At 37.8% G+C, this 21024-nt stretch overlaps 1 protein-coding gene across 2 annotated transcripts in view; it reads right to left on the minus strand.

The window, feature by feature from the left end:
• armc4 (armadillo repeat containing 4) overlaps positions 1–20588 on the minus strand; it is a 50968-nt gene extending 30380 nt beyond the window's left edge. Inside the window, exons 1-11 of one of the 2 annotated variants that reach the window (XM_024280626.1) lie at positions 20458–20588; positions 19140–19381; positions 18933–19072; positions 18635–18815; positions 18459–18559; positions 17110–17246; positions 16785–16898; positions 11583–11692; positions 10959–11087; positions 8236–8389; positions 182–328 (exon numbers count right to left, since the gene is read on the minus strand). In XM_024280626.1, the coding sequence (XP_024136394.1) occupies positions 182–328; positions 8236–8389; positions 10959–11087; positions 11583–11692; positions 16785–16898; positions 17110–17246; positions 18459–18559; positions 18635–18815; positions 18933–19072; positions 19140–19363 (1437 nt within the window). In that variant the 5' untranslated portion in view covers positions 19364–19381; positions 20458–20588. The remainder of the gene's footprint in view (positions 1–181; positions 329–8235; positions 8390–10958; positions 11088–11582; positions 11693–16784; positions 16899–17109; positions 17247–18458; positions 18560–18634; positions 18816–18932; positions 19073–19139; positions 19382–20457) is intronic. The other variant, XM_024280625.1, reaches the window with a different exon arrangement.
• Between the last annotated feature and the right edge of the window lie 436 nt (positions 20589–21024).

The following is a 21024-nucleotide window of genomic DNA, read 5'->3' on the forward strand; positions in this document are numbered from 1 at the left end:
GTCAAACATAATCTGAAAGCTGGATGTTCAGGAACGTGGATTGAAAGTTATCAAAAGTCCCAAAGGCCACACTTTAAAATTCCTCTTTCTTTCCAAACATTCATTCTTGTATTTCTAATTTCACTTTTACATGAAAAACATGATCGAGTCTGGTAATGTCAGCAGGTAGTTAAGCCCTCACTTTGCATTCGTCTTCATTTGTGTCCAGCAGGTTAAGAAGGACTTTCAGGCCGCCTTCATCCCGGATGACCAGGTTGCAAGATTCCTGCGTGAGATCCAAGTCCAGCATGCAGCAAAGCACGAGGAGAGTGACTTTCTGGTCGCTTTTCTGAAAGCACAAAAACAAACTAAAAATACTAAAAATAGGAGTTAAAAAAGAAAACCTACACACAAAGTCAAATTTAAGCCACTGATTTAACTTTTTTGAATTACAACATAGCCCAATTAATGAAGAATTATCCTTTGTTTGCTCAGAGAACTGTATTATATCATAATAATATTGTATCATAATAAGTTAGGGATATTGTTATTGTGTACTAGTGATTCTCCTTCACCTTTCCATAAGTTTTTCTTCACTCAATTACACTTTCAACGATTTTAGTAATCTTGGTGTCATAATGTTCAGCTCTTTCAGGACATTACTGCTTTTATTTTTGGTCTACATAAACTTTGTAGTTTTTGAAATACTTTGCGAAATTTGCCCCAAAGAAAATGAATGAGAAATTGCTCAAATCCTTCAAAAAACTTTGTGTACTTTGAAATTTGTAAACTTCTGCAAATACTTTCAGCTAAAGACACCATTCAGACTTTAAAATGTTCAGCAACTACTGGGTTTTTAGGGCAATTTGGAGTTTAGTTTTATTTTAGCAACATGCTAGCTAGTTTTGGCTAATTTAGACATTTTCCAGTCTGTTTAGGCTAACTTGGACTTTAGCTTTTATTTTAGCATTTTGCCTGCTGTTTTTATCTAATTTAGACATTTTTCCAGTTTTTTAAGCTAATTTGCAGTTTAGCTAGCTGTTTTGGCAAAATTAGACATATTTCCACTATTTTGGCTAATTTTACATTTAGCTAGTATTTTAGCAAGCTTTTGGGTTTAGCCTTTTCAGCGCATCTTTAGCAGCCACATTTAGCTTACAGCATTCACAGGTAATGCAATATATTTAGTTTATGAGTGCTTTTACTTTTTAGTCACAACTTAGAAGAAAATTGTATGATGAACAGGAGTTCATCATGCTCTGTTTGAATAGATCCATGTATGTCTTTGTTTTCTTTGTCCGACGTGTCTGTAAGCTAGCAGGAAAGAGTGCAAACAGAGGGATGATGGGATATAGGAGCAGGTTTACTCTACGCAAACAGTTTCACCCGTAAATTTTATAATGATCTCCTGCTGCTATGAAGAAACTATGTCCTAGAAAACGACACAGGTCCATTGATTTTGGCTTAAAATTGCATAATCGTAATTAAACAACCACTAGGAATGATTTGAAAATCGACCAAAAGAAGATTGGAGAGCGACTTTAACAACACCAGTTCATAATTTATTTATAAAAATTAAATCCAGATTTTTGGACATATTTATTTAACTTGTTCATTTTAAGCTTGCTCAAATACATTTGCAGAAAAATTCAATAAAAACTAAACTTTATGGAAAAAACTTCAACTGTCAAACCAGCTATCATGTAAAAACACACGGTGACTAATTAAGACTCAGTTTGATGCCACCAAAAGCAGCAACAACATCGAATAAAATTAGAATGAGATCAAATATGAATAAAAGCAGAAATGCCAAAATTCTAGACAATTGCAGCATACATACAGTATGTGTGTAAGTAAAGAGGTGTTCCTTAAAACATTACACTAATAGAGGCTCGAGTATTGCATTTATAATAAATAAAGTGTTTAGGAAGAAACATCTTTAAGTTTTCAGGACTTTCCAAATAAATCATTTGAACAATGAAAGTGAAGGTGTGAAGTCCTGAAGGTTGTATTCGGTTATATCTAAATAATAGAGCCAGCTCATGGGTGTGAGCCTGCAGTACATTGTTGAACGGCGTTTGATCGTCTTCCTCACTCTAACGCAGCAGGGCAACCGCCACATGTGTTCTCCATATCATGACGCTCACGTAAATGTGAACCATTCCCACAATAAGAGCAGTGGATCTACCGCTTCCTTTGTCTCCTCCGCTCAAACTCTTCAAAGGATTCAGCGGGCGAGCTTCTTACCTTGTTAAAACAACAGAGAGGACCCTGATGTTTTAGGAAGAGTTTGGAGAACACAAAACAGATCGCATGCTTTCATTTTTTGGCTGCCTGTACCTGAAGTATTGTCGACATTCTTTAAAACGTTGACAACCTCAGAACATTTTCAGCGGTGATAGATCTTTGAGTCTCTTTGAGCCTGATAGCAGCAGATGCTCGGTGTGGAACGTATTCAGACAAAGATGGACCACAGAACACAAAAGGCAAATAATTGAACTGGTTTAATGTATGTCCTTAGAAGTGTCATGAAATTTTGAGTGAACATTTTTTTAACCCTTTAACACTAGATTTTAGCTCTAGTGTTCTACGTAGCTAAAGCTGCTTTTCCCTGCTTTAGAATGTGATTCGTGCATTAGGGGTGTCTAGTTGTGTCGATGTATAGATGTGATTAGGGGCCACAATTTGAGTATTGGGCATGACGGTTTTGGACGACGCGGTGCGTCCTGAGTTCAAATATCTGAACTTTAGTAAAGAAGACAAATCGGGACGTCAGTTTTGGCCCATGACGTGTTGATGATGTAATCAGTGGGTGGAGCCTAAAACTCACACAGAGGAGAATCTGATTGTTCTTCTGAACTTTAAAATGTCTCTTATTTGCATTGAGATAATAATAAAAAGGTTCTCTAAGGTTATTATTATTTTCGAAAGAAGTGTGATTTCAAAGAGTCTTCAATGTGGAAGTTGGGGGTTGCCTCTGGGTAAGATCCTGGATGGCTGGAAAAGCTGAGAAAAATGTAACTAATTTAGCTAATTCTTTATTGGATTTATTTAAAATTTGAAAAGAATAACTTGGGAAAAATTGATAAATGGACAAAAAGTTTTTGAAAAACTGAAAAACATGATGTCCATCCATTTTCACCATTTTTAAATCTTTTTCCTTTTTTTTGGTTTACTCAATCGATCAAAGTAATAAATTCTGTTCAGAATTTCACATTTCTGATCAAATCCTAAAAGTTGTAACAACCATTTTCTATCACATTACACAAACATTAAATACCTAACGGAAGCTGCAACTTTCCTGTCTCGTGGATTTTTCCCCAAACATGATTTGACACTTTTTACAAACATATATTTGTAGATGTCTTGATTTCACCATCAATATTGTTTCATAAATATACGCCTTTGATTAAAGCGAACCTTAAATGAACAAATAAAAATTTAAAAACTGCACGTTTGCACCAATATTTCTCCTATGGAACTTCACTAATGCCTTCACCCCCACCACCCTTCAAACATCCAAAAGGAACTGATATATTATTTTGCTTTATAACATTCTTATCAACGTTTCCATAAATCTGCAAATCAAATCTTTATTCTCTTTAACAATATAACTGTTTAATCAAAATGGAAAAAAGAAGACGCTCTGTTGAACTGATAAAACTATGTTCACCGGGTTCATCTGAGGACTCATTATCAGGCGCACAAAGATGCTGACACATCACGTCTCTCCTGCTGCTGCTGCAGGTGTTTCAGCATGAGCAGCTCGCAGCACCACGCTGCTCAAAGGGAGCCTTATTCTAGTCGGGTTCTTTCAGAGCTGCAGACTCGACAGAGCAGGGACAGACTAGACAGAGCCTGCCAGCAAAAGCCTGCAGGAGTAGAGTTAGCAAGACTGCCAGTAATGGTTTATTGATCCTGATCTTTATGATTTGCTGCGAGTGACTTGTAACCATCCATGTAATGGTTAATGTTATATTTATTTATGGGAGTAAACCTTCAGTGCTGGATCAGACACAGATAAAAAGAGGAAAACTATTATTTTTTTAAGAGGAAAACCTGAGATGTATCACTTCCTACATGCTTTTGATTACCAAATTTTACTCTGTCATAAATTTGAGGCAAAATAATCAAGTCTAGAAGGAAAGGCTTTCCACAAATACTGTATGAGCACTGAAAAAAGATTATACTCGGTTTCTTATGCAGTAAAAAGTTGTTTTTTTCCCCTTTTGAATCAATCAAAGTCACTTGCTAAATGCGGATTCTGATGTCATTTGGGCTCTGATGAGCTGAGAAGAGGGCAGCAGTACCGCGCAGACCCAGCAGAGGGGGAGACACTTTGTGTGTGGGGGGGGGGTGACAGAAACATGCTTTTCTAAGTGTGCCAGAAATATTCAGTCATCGTTTTCAATGTGTTGTAATGCAGTAAAACAACAAATGTAAAACTCTAACAGTTCTGAACTGAAAATGAAAAATTATGTCATTAAAATGAGGCAATAACTAAGATTATTCATTGAAATTACATTTTTTAAAAGTAAATATATAAATACAAATCTAAAGCATAATAGTGATTATTGAAAGAGTTGTCTAAAGAAATTGGTAGGAAGGAAAAATACTAAGGAAAAACTTTAGTTTAACAAAGAAAAACTTTATACATCTGGTATGTACCTTCTGACAGGTGTCAAACTCCAGACCTCGAGGACCAGTGTCCTGCATGTGTACCAACTGACCTGCAATCGTAGATTCTTGTCGGCGAAACACCTGATCCAGGATCAGCAGCAGATAAAACAGCAGGAGGCCAGACAGACCTCGAGTCCGGAGTTTGACATTCCTGCTCTAACGCCTTCCAGAAGTTAAAAGAAGGTAAGATGCAACCTTTTTCTGAATTCATCATAACACAAACAGGAATCCCTACAGTGAATGATGAAGGAGACGCATTTAAAGTCCGAGTCCGGCCATAATTTGATCTATTTTAGAAGTGGTCTTTTAATTATGATTATGATGTTTGGGGAAAAAAATTACAAATCTTCTGTGTTTTTAGGACATTTCTGCAGAGCGACAGGAGTTCATTAGACAGTTGCCTCTGAGTTGTGGGTGGGACTATTGACACAGAGCAAACCCCATCCTATTGCCATTGGGTCCAGTGTTTCACCCAGAGCACCTCTGGTGAAAACAAACTACTGAAACTTGTGCGTGTTACATGAAGATGCTTGTTGTAAATAATTGGTAGCAGCTAGTAAAAGTAAAAAATATTTTTTTTTGTTTAATCAAACATTTTTAATCAATTATATTTTAAATATATATATGATATAACAAATGTTTGTATATCAAATGAAAGGTAAAAAAAAAGTGTGACTGTGCATTTCTGACCATAAAAGAGGCAAACAAATGTTTTTTTACCTTTTTGCACATGAAAACACACAAACACACTCCATGGTGTCAAGGTGCTAGCTTCAAACTCCTCTCTGAGTTTTTCCATGATCTGAACTAACACAGGTATGAAAGCAAACAGACTCTGAGGTAAAGGAGGTTTGATGTGTTGAAAGAAGGAAATTCCAGAAAAAACGTCATTATAGCACAAACAGAACATCCGTGTGGCGCTTGGTGAAAGTGAGACGGCATAAAGATCTCTCCAAAATATAGCCAATATTTTATTTGGCTTGTGTAAAGTTTAAGAGTCTGACGGTAATGATATCATGAAAATAGACGAACCGGGTTGTTTAGACAGATAAAAGACTCAGAGATGTTGATTAGAAGAGAGATGCTTCTTTTTTTTTAAGCAGGAACACAAAAAAGAAGTCACACCAAAAAAAAAAAAAAAGACACAAACCAGTGTAAGTTCTGAATTTTCTTCCTTTGTATCATTTATAACTTTTTTCCCCCTTTCTGGACACACTAAGAGCCTGCGTTTAGAGTGGGAATTTCCTTCGATTATTTTCTATTTAGTTAAGCCAAAAATACTCACTTCGAATTGCAAAAGTTTTCCAGAAAAGATTCCTCTGCTTTCAGTGTGCTTGATCTTATTGAGCGAGAAGGCTTGGAATTCAAGAAATAATCAGACTAAATTCCTGGGCTGTTTTCAAAACATAACATTTGCTTAAACTAAAATGAAGCTGTTATTAATTTGAGTTTTTTTGACAATACACTGCAGATAAAAAGTGAGGAAGGACGGCTGGCACAAGAGCGGTAATCATGGAAATCAAGTTCTTAGAGGTTTTCACAGCCCACAGTCTGGGTCAGCGGCCATTCTTCCTGCCTTTAGGGTTTTTTTCTTACATGCTTTGACACATTAATATTCACCATGTGTTCTGTCAGATCTATCACGGGCGCGCTTCATTTTTCCTGCTTCTGCGGTCCGGGCAGACAGCGTGTACAGCTGCTGCTGTCAGACACTTCTTTCCACGCTCCGCTTTGGTTTGCACAGGCGACCAAAACGGATTCAGTGTCAGACAACAGCAGCATCCTCCAACAATACAGGAGCAGCGAGCACTGAAACTCATTTTGTCTTTGAGGTTTCTATAAGAGCAGACGAGTGTGAAAGAAAAATTATCCTTTATGAAAATTGCTAATGTCCGTTGACAACCGTGTTTTCTGCACAAAAAGCCTTAATTTTTTTTAAAAATGACTTTATAATCTAGAGTAAGCGGCTGGGTGGCTCAGTGGGCAAGGTGAAGGGCTGGCACGCAGGAGCCCTGGGTTCGATTCCCAGGGTTGTCCACTGATCCCCACCCAGATTGGGTCCTTGGGCAAGACCCTTGACGCTGCTGCCTAACTGGGTCCCTGTGCCCCTCAAGTACAGGGTTGTGTCAGGAAGGGCATCCGGCGTAAAAACTCAAATCACTGATGTGAAACAGTGGGTGCTGTTACGCTGTGGCGACCCTGAAAGGGATAAGCTGAAAGTGAACTACTACACTTTATAATCTAGAGTGCCTTATATATACTAACTCAGGTAGTGCTTGATCTTGTTGATCTTGCTGTCAAAATCTTCTTTTATCTTATTGTGAATACGCTAATGCGACAAGCTAGCATGTAGTAGTGTTGGATTGTGCTTTATGTTTTTTTTTCATATTACTAGCGGTATTAGTCTGTTTCTTTAGGTATTGCAAACAAGGTTATCTTTACCAAAATTAAGTATACTTCAAGTATATGTTTATACTTAAGCATTAAAAAGTATATTTCCCCAAGAGTACCAAATACACTAAAAAAGTATACTGGCATTTTGTTAACAAGTATACTTCTTAGAACTAAATTGACCCACTTTTAGTTTTTAAAAAGTATACTTAGAAGTATCCTTAAAGTAATCTTTCTGGTATACAATTAGTTTACTGGCAAAAAAACTTAAGTTTACTCTAAGTTTATGAATGTTTACTAAAAGTAACCTTTGTGGTACACTGTTAGCTTACTGACAATAAACTTTAAGTTTACTTTAAATTTATGAAAGTACACTTTGAAGTGTATCTAACATAGCTTTTAAGGTTTGCTTTTAGTCTACAAGCAATACACTTCGACTAACTGGTGTATAAAAATATATTTTTAGTATACTGGAAATATCCCAAGAATACTTCTATTCCACTTTTCATGCTGTGTAAGAAAAGGCTTAAGGACAGGAACAATATAGGCTTAATATATAAATATAAAGTTTATCTCTAATAAGCATGTAAAAAGCAAACTAAAAGCATCCTAATTTTAGTTTTAAAAAAGTATACTTAAAACAAACTTGAGTATACTTATTTTTGGTAAAGGTAGGAGGTCCTGTGAACATGGCTATCGCTTAGCTATGTTAGGTTTTTTTTGTTCAGGTTACTGGGTTGGGAGTAAGCATATAGAGTAATGGTTGTTTTAGGTGTATTAATCTGTTTTTTACATCGCAAACAAGGTTTAAAATTACAGCTATTTCTATGATTTCATGTGTGACATGCTAGCTTGGCTAACATGTAGCACGTGAGCCTGTGTTGTTCTTTTGTTTTTATTTTCTTAAATGTTGCTAACAATGTCAAGAGTTAGTGTAGTTAAGCCGAATCCAAATCCTTCCCCTACTGTTATGGCTTCTCTCTACCCCTACGGAAAATAGTGTCTTCAAATTTGGACGGTACTAACACTCGATCGCCGGTTAGCTACGTTAGTGCAGAGCTGCTAGCGCTCGGAAAATACATGACATCAATTTATAACTTCAAAAAGTCATGCTGAAACAAAAAGTTATTTCCTAAATTTGCCTGTAGCTGCACGATTCCCACAAGATAACGGCTGCTTTCACACCTTGAGGTACTTCACCAGTTTCTTGATCTGCAAGAACTCAGAGGACAGGTAGAAGTCGCTCTTTGGACGGCGCTCTGGCTGCTCTTCTTCCTCCTCGCTCTTGCTGGACGTCTCGCTGGAAAAATCTGCGACGGTTGCTTTCGACGACGTCTTCCTGAAAGAGCAAAAACCCTTCAGGCTGAAGGCAACTGCGTACATTATGTAGGTGTGGAACAGAAGGAGCCACAGCGTGACATTGCCGGCGGAATCCAATATGACCTCCTTCCTGGAGTTTGAAATGAACAAAGCACCTGGTCCTCCCACCTATTAATGATCTTGAAATTTCAGCTTCAACTTTGAACTTCCGCACAACAAAAGCAGCAGGGAAATGCAGATTCGTGTCGCAGGAGGACTGCAGCTGTCATCATATTCAGAGCGAAGGGGCTTTTTATCTGAGACATACATGCGGCTATAAGGCAGGTGGCTTTTCAAAGTTGCTTTTATCGGCAAAACTGGGCCCTGCAGAGGAATAAAGTTTGGTGCACGTTCAAATGGGACGCCCGAGAGTCAGTTCCCATGTATGTATTAATAGCATTTCCAGGGGAGAACATTATCAGGAAGAGTAAGCTGATATAAGTGTTTTCCAGGGTTCAGGACGACAAACAGAAGGTCCAGCATTCTGTCTGCTGAGACGTGATCAGTGTGATCAGCTTTCAATGGTTAATACTTTACAGATGACTTTAGAGGGATGTTCTAAAGTAATCCCTTATCTGCCTCAGACTGGATTACATGACCCTTGTATTTTACTTTTATCAAATTATCTGTAGATACGGAAAATCCATCCATCCATCTTCTTGACCGCTTCTTCCCTTTCGGGGTCACGGGGTGCCGGAGCCTATCCCGGCTACTGAAGGGCGAAGGCGGGGTACACCCTGGACAGGTCGCCAGTCTGTCGCAGGGCTATATACGGAAAATGACGTGATAAAAGTATTTTATGTTAAAAAGAAATACAAAGACTATGACAAAATGCCAGATTTTCTCTCCTGTTGTCATCATTGAACTGTAATTGGATTCAAGACGGTGAAAACACAGAACAGTTGCACTATGGAAGACGCTTCTGCTGGTTTAGACCTAAAAGAAACCGAGCCCTACATTTGATAAATGGTGGAAAAAATTAGACGAGAAAGACTAAAAAGAGGTCTAACTTCAAAACAGAGTTTTACATTTCTCCACTTAGCCTTCAAAAACATTAAATCAGACGTATGTTGGCTTTGCAAAAAACAGATCTACACCAGAATTTAATCCTCAGTCTAGTGCACCCATACGTAGGTTGACCCAATCAGAAGCTGCAGGTTTTTGGGTTGCCCGGCCTGTGGAGGGTCGTATAGAGCAGGAGTCACCAATCTATGGCCCGCAGGCCGGATCCAGCCCCCCAAAGGAGGACAAACCTTTTCAAAAACCCTCATTTGTTGCAGTTTTTGCTGCAAAAAACTCTACCACCTGATCAGATTGTGCTCTATTGTTGACCCTCCTTTAGTTAGAGACAACTTAGATTTCTGCAGTGGTCACAGGTGTGGGTTTACTTCACTTCCCTTCTCCTTTGCTCCCTGGATTTCATCTGTTTTTCATTAGAAAAATGATGAAATAACCCTCAAGTCTCTCCGAGCTTTAGCTGTCTGCTTCGTGTTATTCCACCTGCGGCTCCTGAAGATAGCAGATTCGAACAGAGAGCTGAATTCTTCACTCTTGCTGTGTGTAAAAAGCCAGGCAATCCTGTGAAAATAACGTGGGGGTTTGTTGCTCCCGACTCCTTCGCTGAGCTGCTTTTCTGTTATAACGATGTGAGTCATTTGCTTCAATTTTGAGAAGTCATTTTCTAAAATAATGACTCTGCCAGACAAGAGTTTCTCTGGCATGTTTGTTGTTTTCATTATGGCTATTTGGGACACTTTAATCTGGAGCCAGTTTTTATGGAGTTGTAATTTCACTGGAGTCAGTGAATGCACCACAGTTTGCTGTGTCTTGGTTGCAGTCATCACAGGTGTGTTCACTTTGGTTTTATTCTTCTTTTTTCGCTGCCTGGACTCCTATTAAAATGCAGGCATATGGAGCTAAGTCGGGGCAATATTATTTAAAACGCAAATAAAAAAATTTGAAAAAAATATCGGTGTTTGACCAAAAACTGTGTTTTGGATGCGATGAAACTGTTCTTTTTACACCCGTCTTGGGACAACTTCAGACTATGACAGTACAGACTAAACAGACATTTTCTGACCGTAATTTCCAAGTACTCAGAGTCAGTGAATGCATCGGGACTGAAATTACCACCTATATCGATTTTGATTGGTCCTTCATGTTAGCCCCGCCCCAACACGCCACAATGGGCAAGAAATGTTGAAATCAAAATTTTCAGACTCGAAAATAAAAAATAAAAAAAATTTGAAACTGAAAAAAAAGTTTTAGGATTGAAATTTTGAGTTTTGAAACCTAAAAAACATTTGAAGCTGAAAATAATTAAGTTTATTTTAGAATAGCAAAAAGTTTTGGACATTTTACTTTCTTTAGGCCAAACACCATATTTTTTTTCAATTTGTTTTATTTAGGTTTCAAATGATATTGGCCCTGATTTAGCTCCATATAGGCACATTTTTTATTAGGAGAACAATGATTTAAACAGTTGTTTCTTTTTTTTTCACCTGAAAATTGTAGGTTTTGACAAAAGAGTGTGAATTCTGAACACTCACTTGGTCAGGGAGGTCAGGCGTGCAGGTGAAGACGACACGATGACCTCTGGTTTTGTTTTGCTCCTGGTCCCTGACTCCAGCCTTTTCTTCTTCTCCGCAGAGCTCCTTCTGAGCTTCTTCTCCTCCTCTCTGTTATAATGACGTGAAATAAGAGTCAATATGCCTGCTTCCATTTTGAAAATGGTTATTTTTTTAAAAATAATCATTATTTAACCAGTCGAGACAAGAGTTTAACTGGCATTTCTGAAGCAATTTGGGAGACTTTAATGTGGAGCCAGCTTCTTCACAGAAAGGGTCCACTTGTCAGGCTGTAACAGCTCAACCTCTACAACTCCTTTGTCAGTCAAGGACCATATGTGGTGGGTCATTCCTGGGTCCTCTTTTCTTTTTCAAACATTTGTATCTGTGATTGGGCTGAGAGTGTTTCCACGCTAAAGTAAATATTAACTCAGATCATTGTGCAATCAGGAGCTTGGTAAACTCTGCAATCATCTTTTCAGAATGTGTGACTGCTGGCAGACGCGCTCAGCAGATGTGGCAAAGGTTTCCGCGCCGCTGTCTTCCAGGGATTCCCGGCCTCTTGTGGTTTGAATGAGTTCTTTTTTTTCTTTTTTGTGATCTTACCCGCCTCCGGTCGACAGAAGGAGATCCCTCCACCTCGGCTCAAGGGTTCTGCTGTCGTGAAGCTTCGACACAGACAGCTGAGTCCTCTGTGCTGATGGAAGGTACGGTACCTGTTATTGTGGGGATAGAGAGATGCTGAGATGATGAGGAAAAAATGGTCTGAATATAGAAAATACTTCTATTATTGAACATATCACAGCAAAAACTTAATCTTAGTTTAATATAGACACTTTTGTCAAGAAAAGATGTCTTATTTTCTTTCTTGCAAGAAAAATAATCTTATCAAGAAAGTTCTTTAATATAAAAAGAATCTCAATTTAAGAAAACGTGCCAATTTTTTCTTATAAGAATTCTTTGTAAGACTATTTTTCTCTTTTATACTCACCTCTGTTAAGTTGAATTCATTTTTTAAATAAAGCACCAAAGAAGGTGCTTTCAATTCTCAAGGTTGTGCCAGATGATGGACAAAAACATCAAACTAACTAAAAAGTAATCAACATTGATTGACTTGATCCAATTTAATTTAAACCAAATAGAATTATTATGATTCAATTTGGTTCAGATCATTTAAAGTAATTTCAATAGGATTTTAATTATGGCTTAAATTCAGATTACCTGACTGGTTATGTATAAATTGCGTTGAGAGTTTTCTTGTGTTAGAACCACAGACATATTATCACTGGACAAAGCGACTTTTGACATCACCCATAGAAAATGCCTTACCTCCAGCTGACATGAAGTGCCCAAAAAGAGAGAAATAAACAGCTATTTTCCAGTCATTTTTGCTGTGATATTTTGTCATGATATTCCTTATGAAGTTATTCACAATTTGAGCCGGTCAATTAAATTCCTCGATAAAAGTATGTGGTCTTATGTCCAACTTCTGAAACTTTTGATTTCATGGAGCTTGTGTTCAAGTGACAGGGGTGTGGCCTTCTAACAAGCTCTCTCCTGATTGGCAAGATTGGTTACCATAGCAACAAAATTGGTCCAATCCCTACTTTCAAACATTGTCTGGTTTCAACTTGAAGCCGTCTATAAAAAATGGCGACTGAATTGACTTCATTTTGTTGGATCCGAAAGTAAGGCATTTTCTATGGGTGGAGTCGTTGCCATAGAAACGTAGCCTCAGAAAGATATGGACCAATTACTGCTTACTCAGGACGTCTGGGTCAGCATCCGTATCGCTAAAAATGACTGCATTGACTTCATTTCATTGGAGCCAGAAGTAAGCCATTTTCCATGGGTGATGTCACACTGACTTGGTCCAGTTCTCATGTACAGTCATAGTAAAGAATAACACAACTCATACTGTTGCTGTGTTATTTCCGAAACAAAAAAACATGTTAAATAAAATGTCAGAGAAAGCCACAGTAAGTACTGCAATTATTGCATAAAACCCAACATAGTGCACAGAGAAACCTCTTTACCAAATGCCTCTGCAACGTTCCTCACGTAAAACATCTTGGCTCCCTGTAAGTGACGCCTTTGTGTCACTGCCATCCACGTCTGATTATTTTACTGGAGGTTTTCAAGGACCTATAATAGCAAAACTTTACAGCCTGAACCACCAATGCCTGCCACATGAACAGTCAGCAGCTCTAGGAGTTTTTAATCACAGACACCTGCTTCTGCAGGAACGGCCCACACTGTCACCGGCTCCACATTTATCCAGGCGAGGGGAAAAAGAATGAGGTTGTATTTCACTGCTTGCGTTGCCTCAAAAAGCAGAGCCAAGCGTGCACAATCGCTTTTCCCCGAGACTTGTTATTCATTAAACATGGAGAGACCTGCTGTTGGAAACACACAGGTCGATTTATTCAGTCTGGCCTCGTCAGGATAACCGGCTCTCTTTAATTCCATTATGCCGAGTGTGGAATCCACAGAGAAGGCTCCACGTTTCTTGGCATCAGAGAAACCTTTCTCCACAGGTGCTCTTCAGCATTAGAAATTAATAGCTGAAGTACGTTTTTAAGTATAAATGACAACTGAAGTCTCAGTGTAAAAACAATAGAAGTTTTCATTTCTGAAGCCCTGCTGCTTATTCGGATTTAAATCAGACTAATTGATTCATTCTGATGGAAAACCAGCAGGCGATGAATCTGAAGCCAGTGCCCACAAAGAACCTGTCAGGACTCAAGCAGATCCTGCTGACGGATGGTGACAGCTCTAATTTTGGAATGTTGATGCTAAAAACAAATGTGCAAACTGTGGCTTTGGTCATTCGTATTGGTGTGCATGTGAACATCCTCTGGTATCAAACCAAACAGGAGCTCTGTTTTCTCGACACTCTTTCTGGCGTCCTTCGATTGAGGCCATCTGATCTAACCTAAAGCAAAAAAGAAAAGAGACGTGCTTCCTCACATGGGGAATACGCTTGGAGATTAGGAGTTGTTATCCTTGGCGAGCGGCGTTTTTGCGGTTCGGAGTCCCCCGATTCCCGATCGGGAATGATGCAAGATGGTTTCTGACAGACAACTTTGTTATTTCTGCCTCGCACCAAAACGGCAGCGAAAGACTGCAGCTGAGGAGCGTGTCGTGCAGATGATGCATTGTGTCATGTGAGGGCTGTCAGCACTCAGGCAGTCCGAGGAATTTCAAAAGTGCAGGTTGGACAAAAAGAATCAGTTTTAGCAGAAATCATAAAAACCCACCGCTCATTCATGCTTCTTCTTTTTTTTTATCCTGTTCAGAGTTTCAGCTTCTATAAAAATCCTGACATAATCAAACCTGGCAACATTTACGCCGTAATTTCTTTTTAAGCATTTAAGTATGGAGAACTGGGGGCACCTGTGTTAGAAAAAAATAAGGATTTTAAAATTGAATAATTTGTTGTAAAGAACAAAATATAGAAATTGAAAGTTTAGTCCATAGTGTACAAAATTAATAACATATCATAGAGTATTTTACACTTAAATAATTATATGTTTGGTGAATTGGAGTTGCAAATTTTTATTAGCAAAGCAGCTTCTGCTACATGAAAACAACTTCCTCAATAAATCCGTACGTTGAGGAAGATTTTCGGCTTTGTTGTTCTTTGCAGTTCAATGCTCTTCTTTGGTTTTCCTCACTGGCTCTATTCTACCCTTAGAAACTTTCCTAATCCGTTTTATTGTTTGGTTTGTGCTAGCTCTTTAGCTCTGGGCTACTAGCTTAGCACTCCAGGTAGCCATGCAGCTAGCTGCTATAAGTCACGTGACCAAGACGGATGTTATGAACAGAATCCAGCAATTTCCGGCATTTTAATATTATTTTAATCATAATTTTTTGTATATTTTTAAAACTAATATTTTTAAACTACCGTATTTAAAAAAAAAAACTAACAATATTTCATTTTTTCTTGCCTCAGTTTCTAAAAATCTTACTGGTTTGTCTTCAGCTTCCTTTTTTTAGGACACTTTGAACTATCACCATCACTTCATGACATCATTCTTACCTTAAAATACACTAGTTTTCATGTATTTCATGAAATGTTTTTAATCAACTCATTATCTGAATCTTTTGAAAGACACTTTATGTCCTCTGTAACTCACAACCTCAGAGATGATTCAGTGACAAACTACTGCGTGTCACATGATCTTCAGTGAGTTTTGTCTGTCAAATATTTACAATAAAGTCAGTAATCCATAGAAATGAAGCAAATGTGGTCGCTTATGATCCCTGAATCCACTCTGATCCTTTCTTCCTGCAGACAAGAGACTGTTCTCAGCAAAATAACAAAATTAAAGGTTTAAAAACGATCTCTAGTTGCATTAAAAACATTGATTTATTTAATAATTTGTTCTTGTGTATTCACTTGTATATACTATTGATTTACTAGAGAAAACAAAATAGAAACTATTTTTCTTTCTGAAATGGAATAAATCTCATCTGTAGCTCAACTGTAAATTTTAACCTATAAAGTCAGAACTGTTTAAATCCAGATTAAACCTTTTAATATGCAGTAACTGTATATTTAGATAGACTTGTCAATTGAAACATTGGTTTATGTTGATTTAAAAGCCACATTTTTCATTTTGTCACCATTTAGAAACAAACAAAAAGGTGGCATTATGAAAAGAAGACACAGTTGGGCCAATCTGGGAATTAGGATTAGAATATCACATATTAATGAACAGACCACGCCCTCATCTGGGTGTAATTGATTTTATATCATATAATTTTTTTTGTATTTCCAGTTGTTCAAGTTATAAACTGGCCAGACTCTAGAAGCCTGTTGAGCGCACAAAACGTTTGACAGACACTCCTGAGTCCGCTTTCAAGTGGTAGGGGTGTGGCCTTGCAACAAGCTCACCCCTGATTGGCGAGAGTGGTTGCTATAGAAACCTTGATTTAGACAGACTTGTACTAATATCTGCTTCCTGACGTCATCGGGCTCCAACATGGCAGCGTCCATATTGGATAAAAACGGCAACTGAATTGACTTTATTTTGTTGGAGCCAGAAGCAAGCCATTTTTTTATGGGTGATGTCACACTAACTCAGTCCAGTTCTCAAATACAGTCAATGATTAGAGATAACTTGGTTTTCACATCAACCTTAAAGTTAAGGTGTTGCCCAATGATATATCATTTAAAATAATGAAATATTCTAACTTGTACTTTAGAAAAAACAGGTTGCATTTTGTTTCTACTACATAACCTGTAGAGGATGACAAATTGAACGTATTTTATACACTTTTAACCATATCACCTGCTTGAAAATGTTTTGTTTTTGCTTAAGCTGCCTCAGTTGTTCACCTTCTCTAAAGCGGGTCACATGATCTAAAGGAAATGATGCCTCATTTCTAACAAACACGAGCACAAGTGAGAAACAATTATATATTTCTGTTTTATGATTGAAGTTTTTTTTTTACAGCAGATGGAATCTATTATCGATTTGTTATGTCGTCAAATTACAGCACTACTGAGTAAATCACATATTTTTACGTCTGTGTGTGCGCCGCTCCACTGCTGGGATATGTAGGAGGTCGATTCAGAAATGTTTCAACACGGTGACAACCAGACACTAGCTCACTGGCGTTCAGCAGCTCAGACACTGACTACACAACCCTAACTGTTTACAAGAATGAGTCAGCCACAGTTCTGGTGGAGAGAAAGAAGGTTGGACATCCATTCTCGCTCAATTTAAGGGCTAAAGGCTCAATTAAACAAAAAAAAAGGTGGGACTCAAGCACTGGCACCTGCTTGTATGTTTATCTTACCTCTTTGACCAGGTTTAATGCGAAATATGAAGATCTTCTCTTCATGAGAGTCACCAAATCGGGGTAAATTTCACTTGTTCGAATGCAGCCATCGTCCTCTTCTGGATTCCCGCCCTGTGGAGACGATGAATAGAGCAGCTTCGTTAGTTTGAAAAGAAGTGAATTTAGAGTGCTGCAGCTGAAAGATCAACAGCTGATGGTGGAATACACAGTCTGTGGAAGAGAGGTAGCATGTTCACCAAGTCAGAATATTTTTTTAAAAACCATTACTTTGACTTATGCTGCAGCAAATACGATGAAAAGTCGTTTTCCCGTCTAGTCTTACCCCATTGAGGAAAACTCCAGCGGTGCAGCAGGTGACGCTGAGCCTCTCGGTGTCCATCGGCTCAATTACGACGTAACAAATCTCCCCCTGCGCCTGTCTCCAAGGGGGAGCTCGACAGCCATTCCAGTACTCAAAATCTGAAACCAAAGAAAAAAGTAATTAGTTCAAAAAAGATGGAACATGAAACTTAAATAAATTTACGATCCTTTGGAGCGATGTGAAGTCAAAACTAGTGGATCATCAAATGTTAGAATTCTTTAAAGAATAGATCTCATCTCCATGAATTACCATTCCAATTATCTTTTGATTTATTGTTATGCCATTTTTAGTTAAATTAAAAAAAAGAAAAAGTCATTTTGTAGAACATAGTTTCTGCAGAGCGGCAGTGGGTCATTAAAAAATTCAGTTGTGGGTGGAGTAAGCCTATTCCTCTTTCTCGTTGCTACAGCATATTTTCTACCTCACAATTAAAATGCATGTTTTTGTCTGCTCCTGACTCAACAATATGAAGAAAGAAATACTTAGAAATACAACTTAAAAGTTAATTTTCTTCATTTATGTCCTCCATCATCAGAAAAATGGCACAGGAACATGTTAAAAACACCATTTGTATTAGAGTGTAAGTACATCTTCCCCTGAGAAACTGAGCATAATTTAGTGACACTATCATCTTTTAGTGAAGGCGTCTGCAACCTTTAATGGTAAAAGATCCATTTGGCTCCTTTTCTACTGATCAAAACCGAAAATCTTATTTTACCCTTTAAGAAATTTTAACTAGCACTCATTACATCATTTTTTTAAATAATAAATTTGAATTATGTTTACTTTTTGGCACGATTAAAAGCAAAAAATGTAAAAAGTGACTCAAAATGTGACTTTTTTATGTTTGACAGAAGCTTAAATTACTTATTTTCAAAATAAAAGATCCGAACATGCCAAACAGGATCCTCTTAGTGTAGCTCTGTACAGCTATGAACCATTGTTGTGCAGTATGGGATAATATGTGCTTTAAACAAAAACAAAAAAATCTAACTTTTTGCAAAAGTTTTTCTTTTATTTTAAAATCCGTGCATTTTCAAAGCCTCTTCAGATCAACAGGGATGTAAAAACCTACATAGTTTATCAAGCATCTATGTTCATATCGTCTTCTGTCCATTTAACTGGAGGAATGAATGATGATGAACTGCATTCACTGCATGCTCTTTCAGGCCTCGACAAATGCACAGTAACTAGGGGAAAAAGGGACTAAAATGTAAACTAAAATGTGACAAAAACCAGTGACCTCCTCGCCTTCTTGCTGCGGAAAGTAAAATATCAGTGTGAAAAGCGATGGTGGAGAAAAGTCCGACCTGACGTGTAGCGGACTGACTTCAGCAGCCGGTCGTCCCCCTCGCTGCAGAACTGCAGAAAGTCCATCTCGACCTTCATGAGGTCTGGGTCGTACTGGGCGCTTCAGCATGTAGACAAAAAGGGCAAACATTAAAAACTGGTAGGGCATCAACATGAAGGGGAGCCTGTCACTCACTCTGAGACGTCTCGGAGAAGCTCCCTCAGGATCTGTTCGTCTGTGTTCTGCAGCAGGACCATCAGTCTGGATTTGACGTCTGAGGTTTCATCCTTTTTGAGGCTCTCAGCGTCAGAATCATCTCCAATCAACTGGGAGGCAAATCTGCGACCAAGAATCTTAACCAGGAAGTTCCTGTTTTCTGAAGGAAAGAGCAGTTAATTTTTTTCTAGTAAATGTGCTATCAAAGTCCAAGTGTGTCTGCATCCTTCAGTGGATGCTTTAACACAAAAACATGAAGTGAGTGAGTATCAGTCACCTTCCAGACACGCTTGAATCTCTTCCAGCTTCTTATCTTCAGCGGCATGAATTAGTCTGGAAAGCTGGGAGAAGCTGTGAGCAGTGGGAGGAGAGAGCGCCCCCTCGCTGTTCGCCTCGTGAGACCGTGCAGTGGAGACACTGGGTGTGAAAAAAGACATCAGAAATGTAGTTCCTCTGTAGAAGTGCATCTGATGATTAGACCCACCTGATGTCATTGTCTGTTTTGGGATCAGGTGCCAACGAGGTGGTGCGCCACTGCAGCGGCGCCTCAAAGACACAGTCGGCCTCCTGTGGGTGTTGGGAGACGATCCGCTCCAGGAAGCTCAGGATCTCCTTCAGCAGGGCCTGGTTTGTTGGCGTGAACTTCAGTTTGCCGGCGTCTGGACTGAAGGTGGTCCACTGTGCCGCCTTGGACAGCGACACCCCCATGACTTCAAACGGGAGATTCTAAAACAGAGAAGTTGAGAGTGAGCGGCGTCACTTAGGGTGTTGTTTTTTCAAACTTTAATTATTGCTGCATCAAAGTGATACAATCCAAATCAACAACTTCCTCTTTTTTTTATTTGTCATGTGTAGAAGCTGCAATCGGATGAGAGGCTGGACCAGTTTCCATGGCAACAGACATCCAGCCACTAATTCAACACTTGCGATATCACCTATCTTTGATCCCACTGAGCCAACAAAAAGTTTTACTTTTCATCCAATGTTATCCTTAGATAAGAACTTCTCTAAGAGATAAACATTGTCATATTTTTATACGTAGTTTGTGGATAAAAAGTTTTTGTTCTAGTGTTAATGTGCTTTATTATTGTTTTTTCACTTTAAGTTGAGATGTATGTTTGTATCTATGGCCTAATGCATAAAAAGGAAACTGTTTTGCATATTTAATAAATAAAAAAAATATATATAGAATGTTATTTGTGAGTTTTAAACATGTTGATTTGTTTATATATTTTGGTTTTAATTTATTTTAATTGAATAATTTTTTTCAAGTTAAAAATTGTCTTTTGTTTTAGGTTATAACTCAGAAGTTAAAAATAAAACAAAATTATACTCTATTATTCATTGTGGTAATTGCAGTAATAATTTAATAATATTTTTAAATTTTAAATAACAAAACACAACATAATAATTTACTATTTTTTTACTAATTTAAAACAAAAGCAAGTTTTAGCACCTTTTTATATGTGAATCATAAAATATTGATCAGAATTTTTTTTAATTAATTTTCAAATAAATCATGAAACTTGTTTGATGCGGAAAAAAAGCAGACTGCTTTGTAACATTTAAAAAACACAACAAATCAGAATACATTTGGTCTGTGTTGTCTCTACACAACAGAAAAACATCGACATTTTGTGAGAAAATAAAATAATGTATAGTATTTAGCGCAGGCTACTTTTAAAGCATCACTTTCTGGAGAAAAAATGTGTTTGTCATCATTCTGACAAGAAGACTTCCGCTTTGTTGTATCAACTTGACGAAAAATGTTACTTAAAGTTTGACAAAAAGACAAAACTTACTGTCAGATATGTTGCTTAGGATTGCAAGTGCTTAAATCTTCTTAAATTCCCGTACCGTGTTGGGTTTTCAATATACAAACCTTCAATTTATCGTGGACGCGGTCCGTTGCCAAGATACCACCACACACGACGGAAAGCGCGATGGATCAAAAAGCGCCAAATCTTCAATTCTACCGCGGAAACGCGCGGCAGACTTTACTCTGGCCAAGTTCTGTGTATTACATGTCTTCTGTATTATAGTTCTGTGTCAGTAGAAGCAAAACAACGAAACTTGAACAATAGTTGAAGCTGTTTGACAAACTAAATAACAAAAAATTTCGCTGTCTTTGTCTCTCCAGTTTAAGCTTTAGAAATGTCAAACCAACTCTTTCTGTTTTCATTATTCTTATCTTTATAGAAAAAATATAAGTATTCCGTCGTTTATCGTTTTGTCAGAATTTTTTTCCATAAATAAAGCATAATTATAAAAATACATTATTCTTAAGTATGAAAAAGTTTAAAACTTTTGCAAGAGTTTTGCATGACCTTTCAAAATAAAAGACCCCCTGCTCCAAAAAGGATCATCTG

The sequence above is a fragment of the Oryzias melastigma genome, linkage group LG20 (genome assembly GCF_002922805.2).
Source record: "Oryzias melastigma strain HK-1 linkage group LG20, ASM292280v2, whole genome shotgun sequence".
Lineage (NCBI taxonomy): Eukaryota > Metazoa > Chordata > Actinopteri > Beloniformes > Adrianichthyidae > Oryzias > Oryzias melastigma.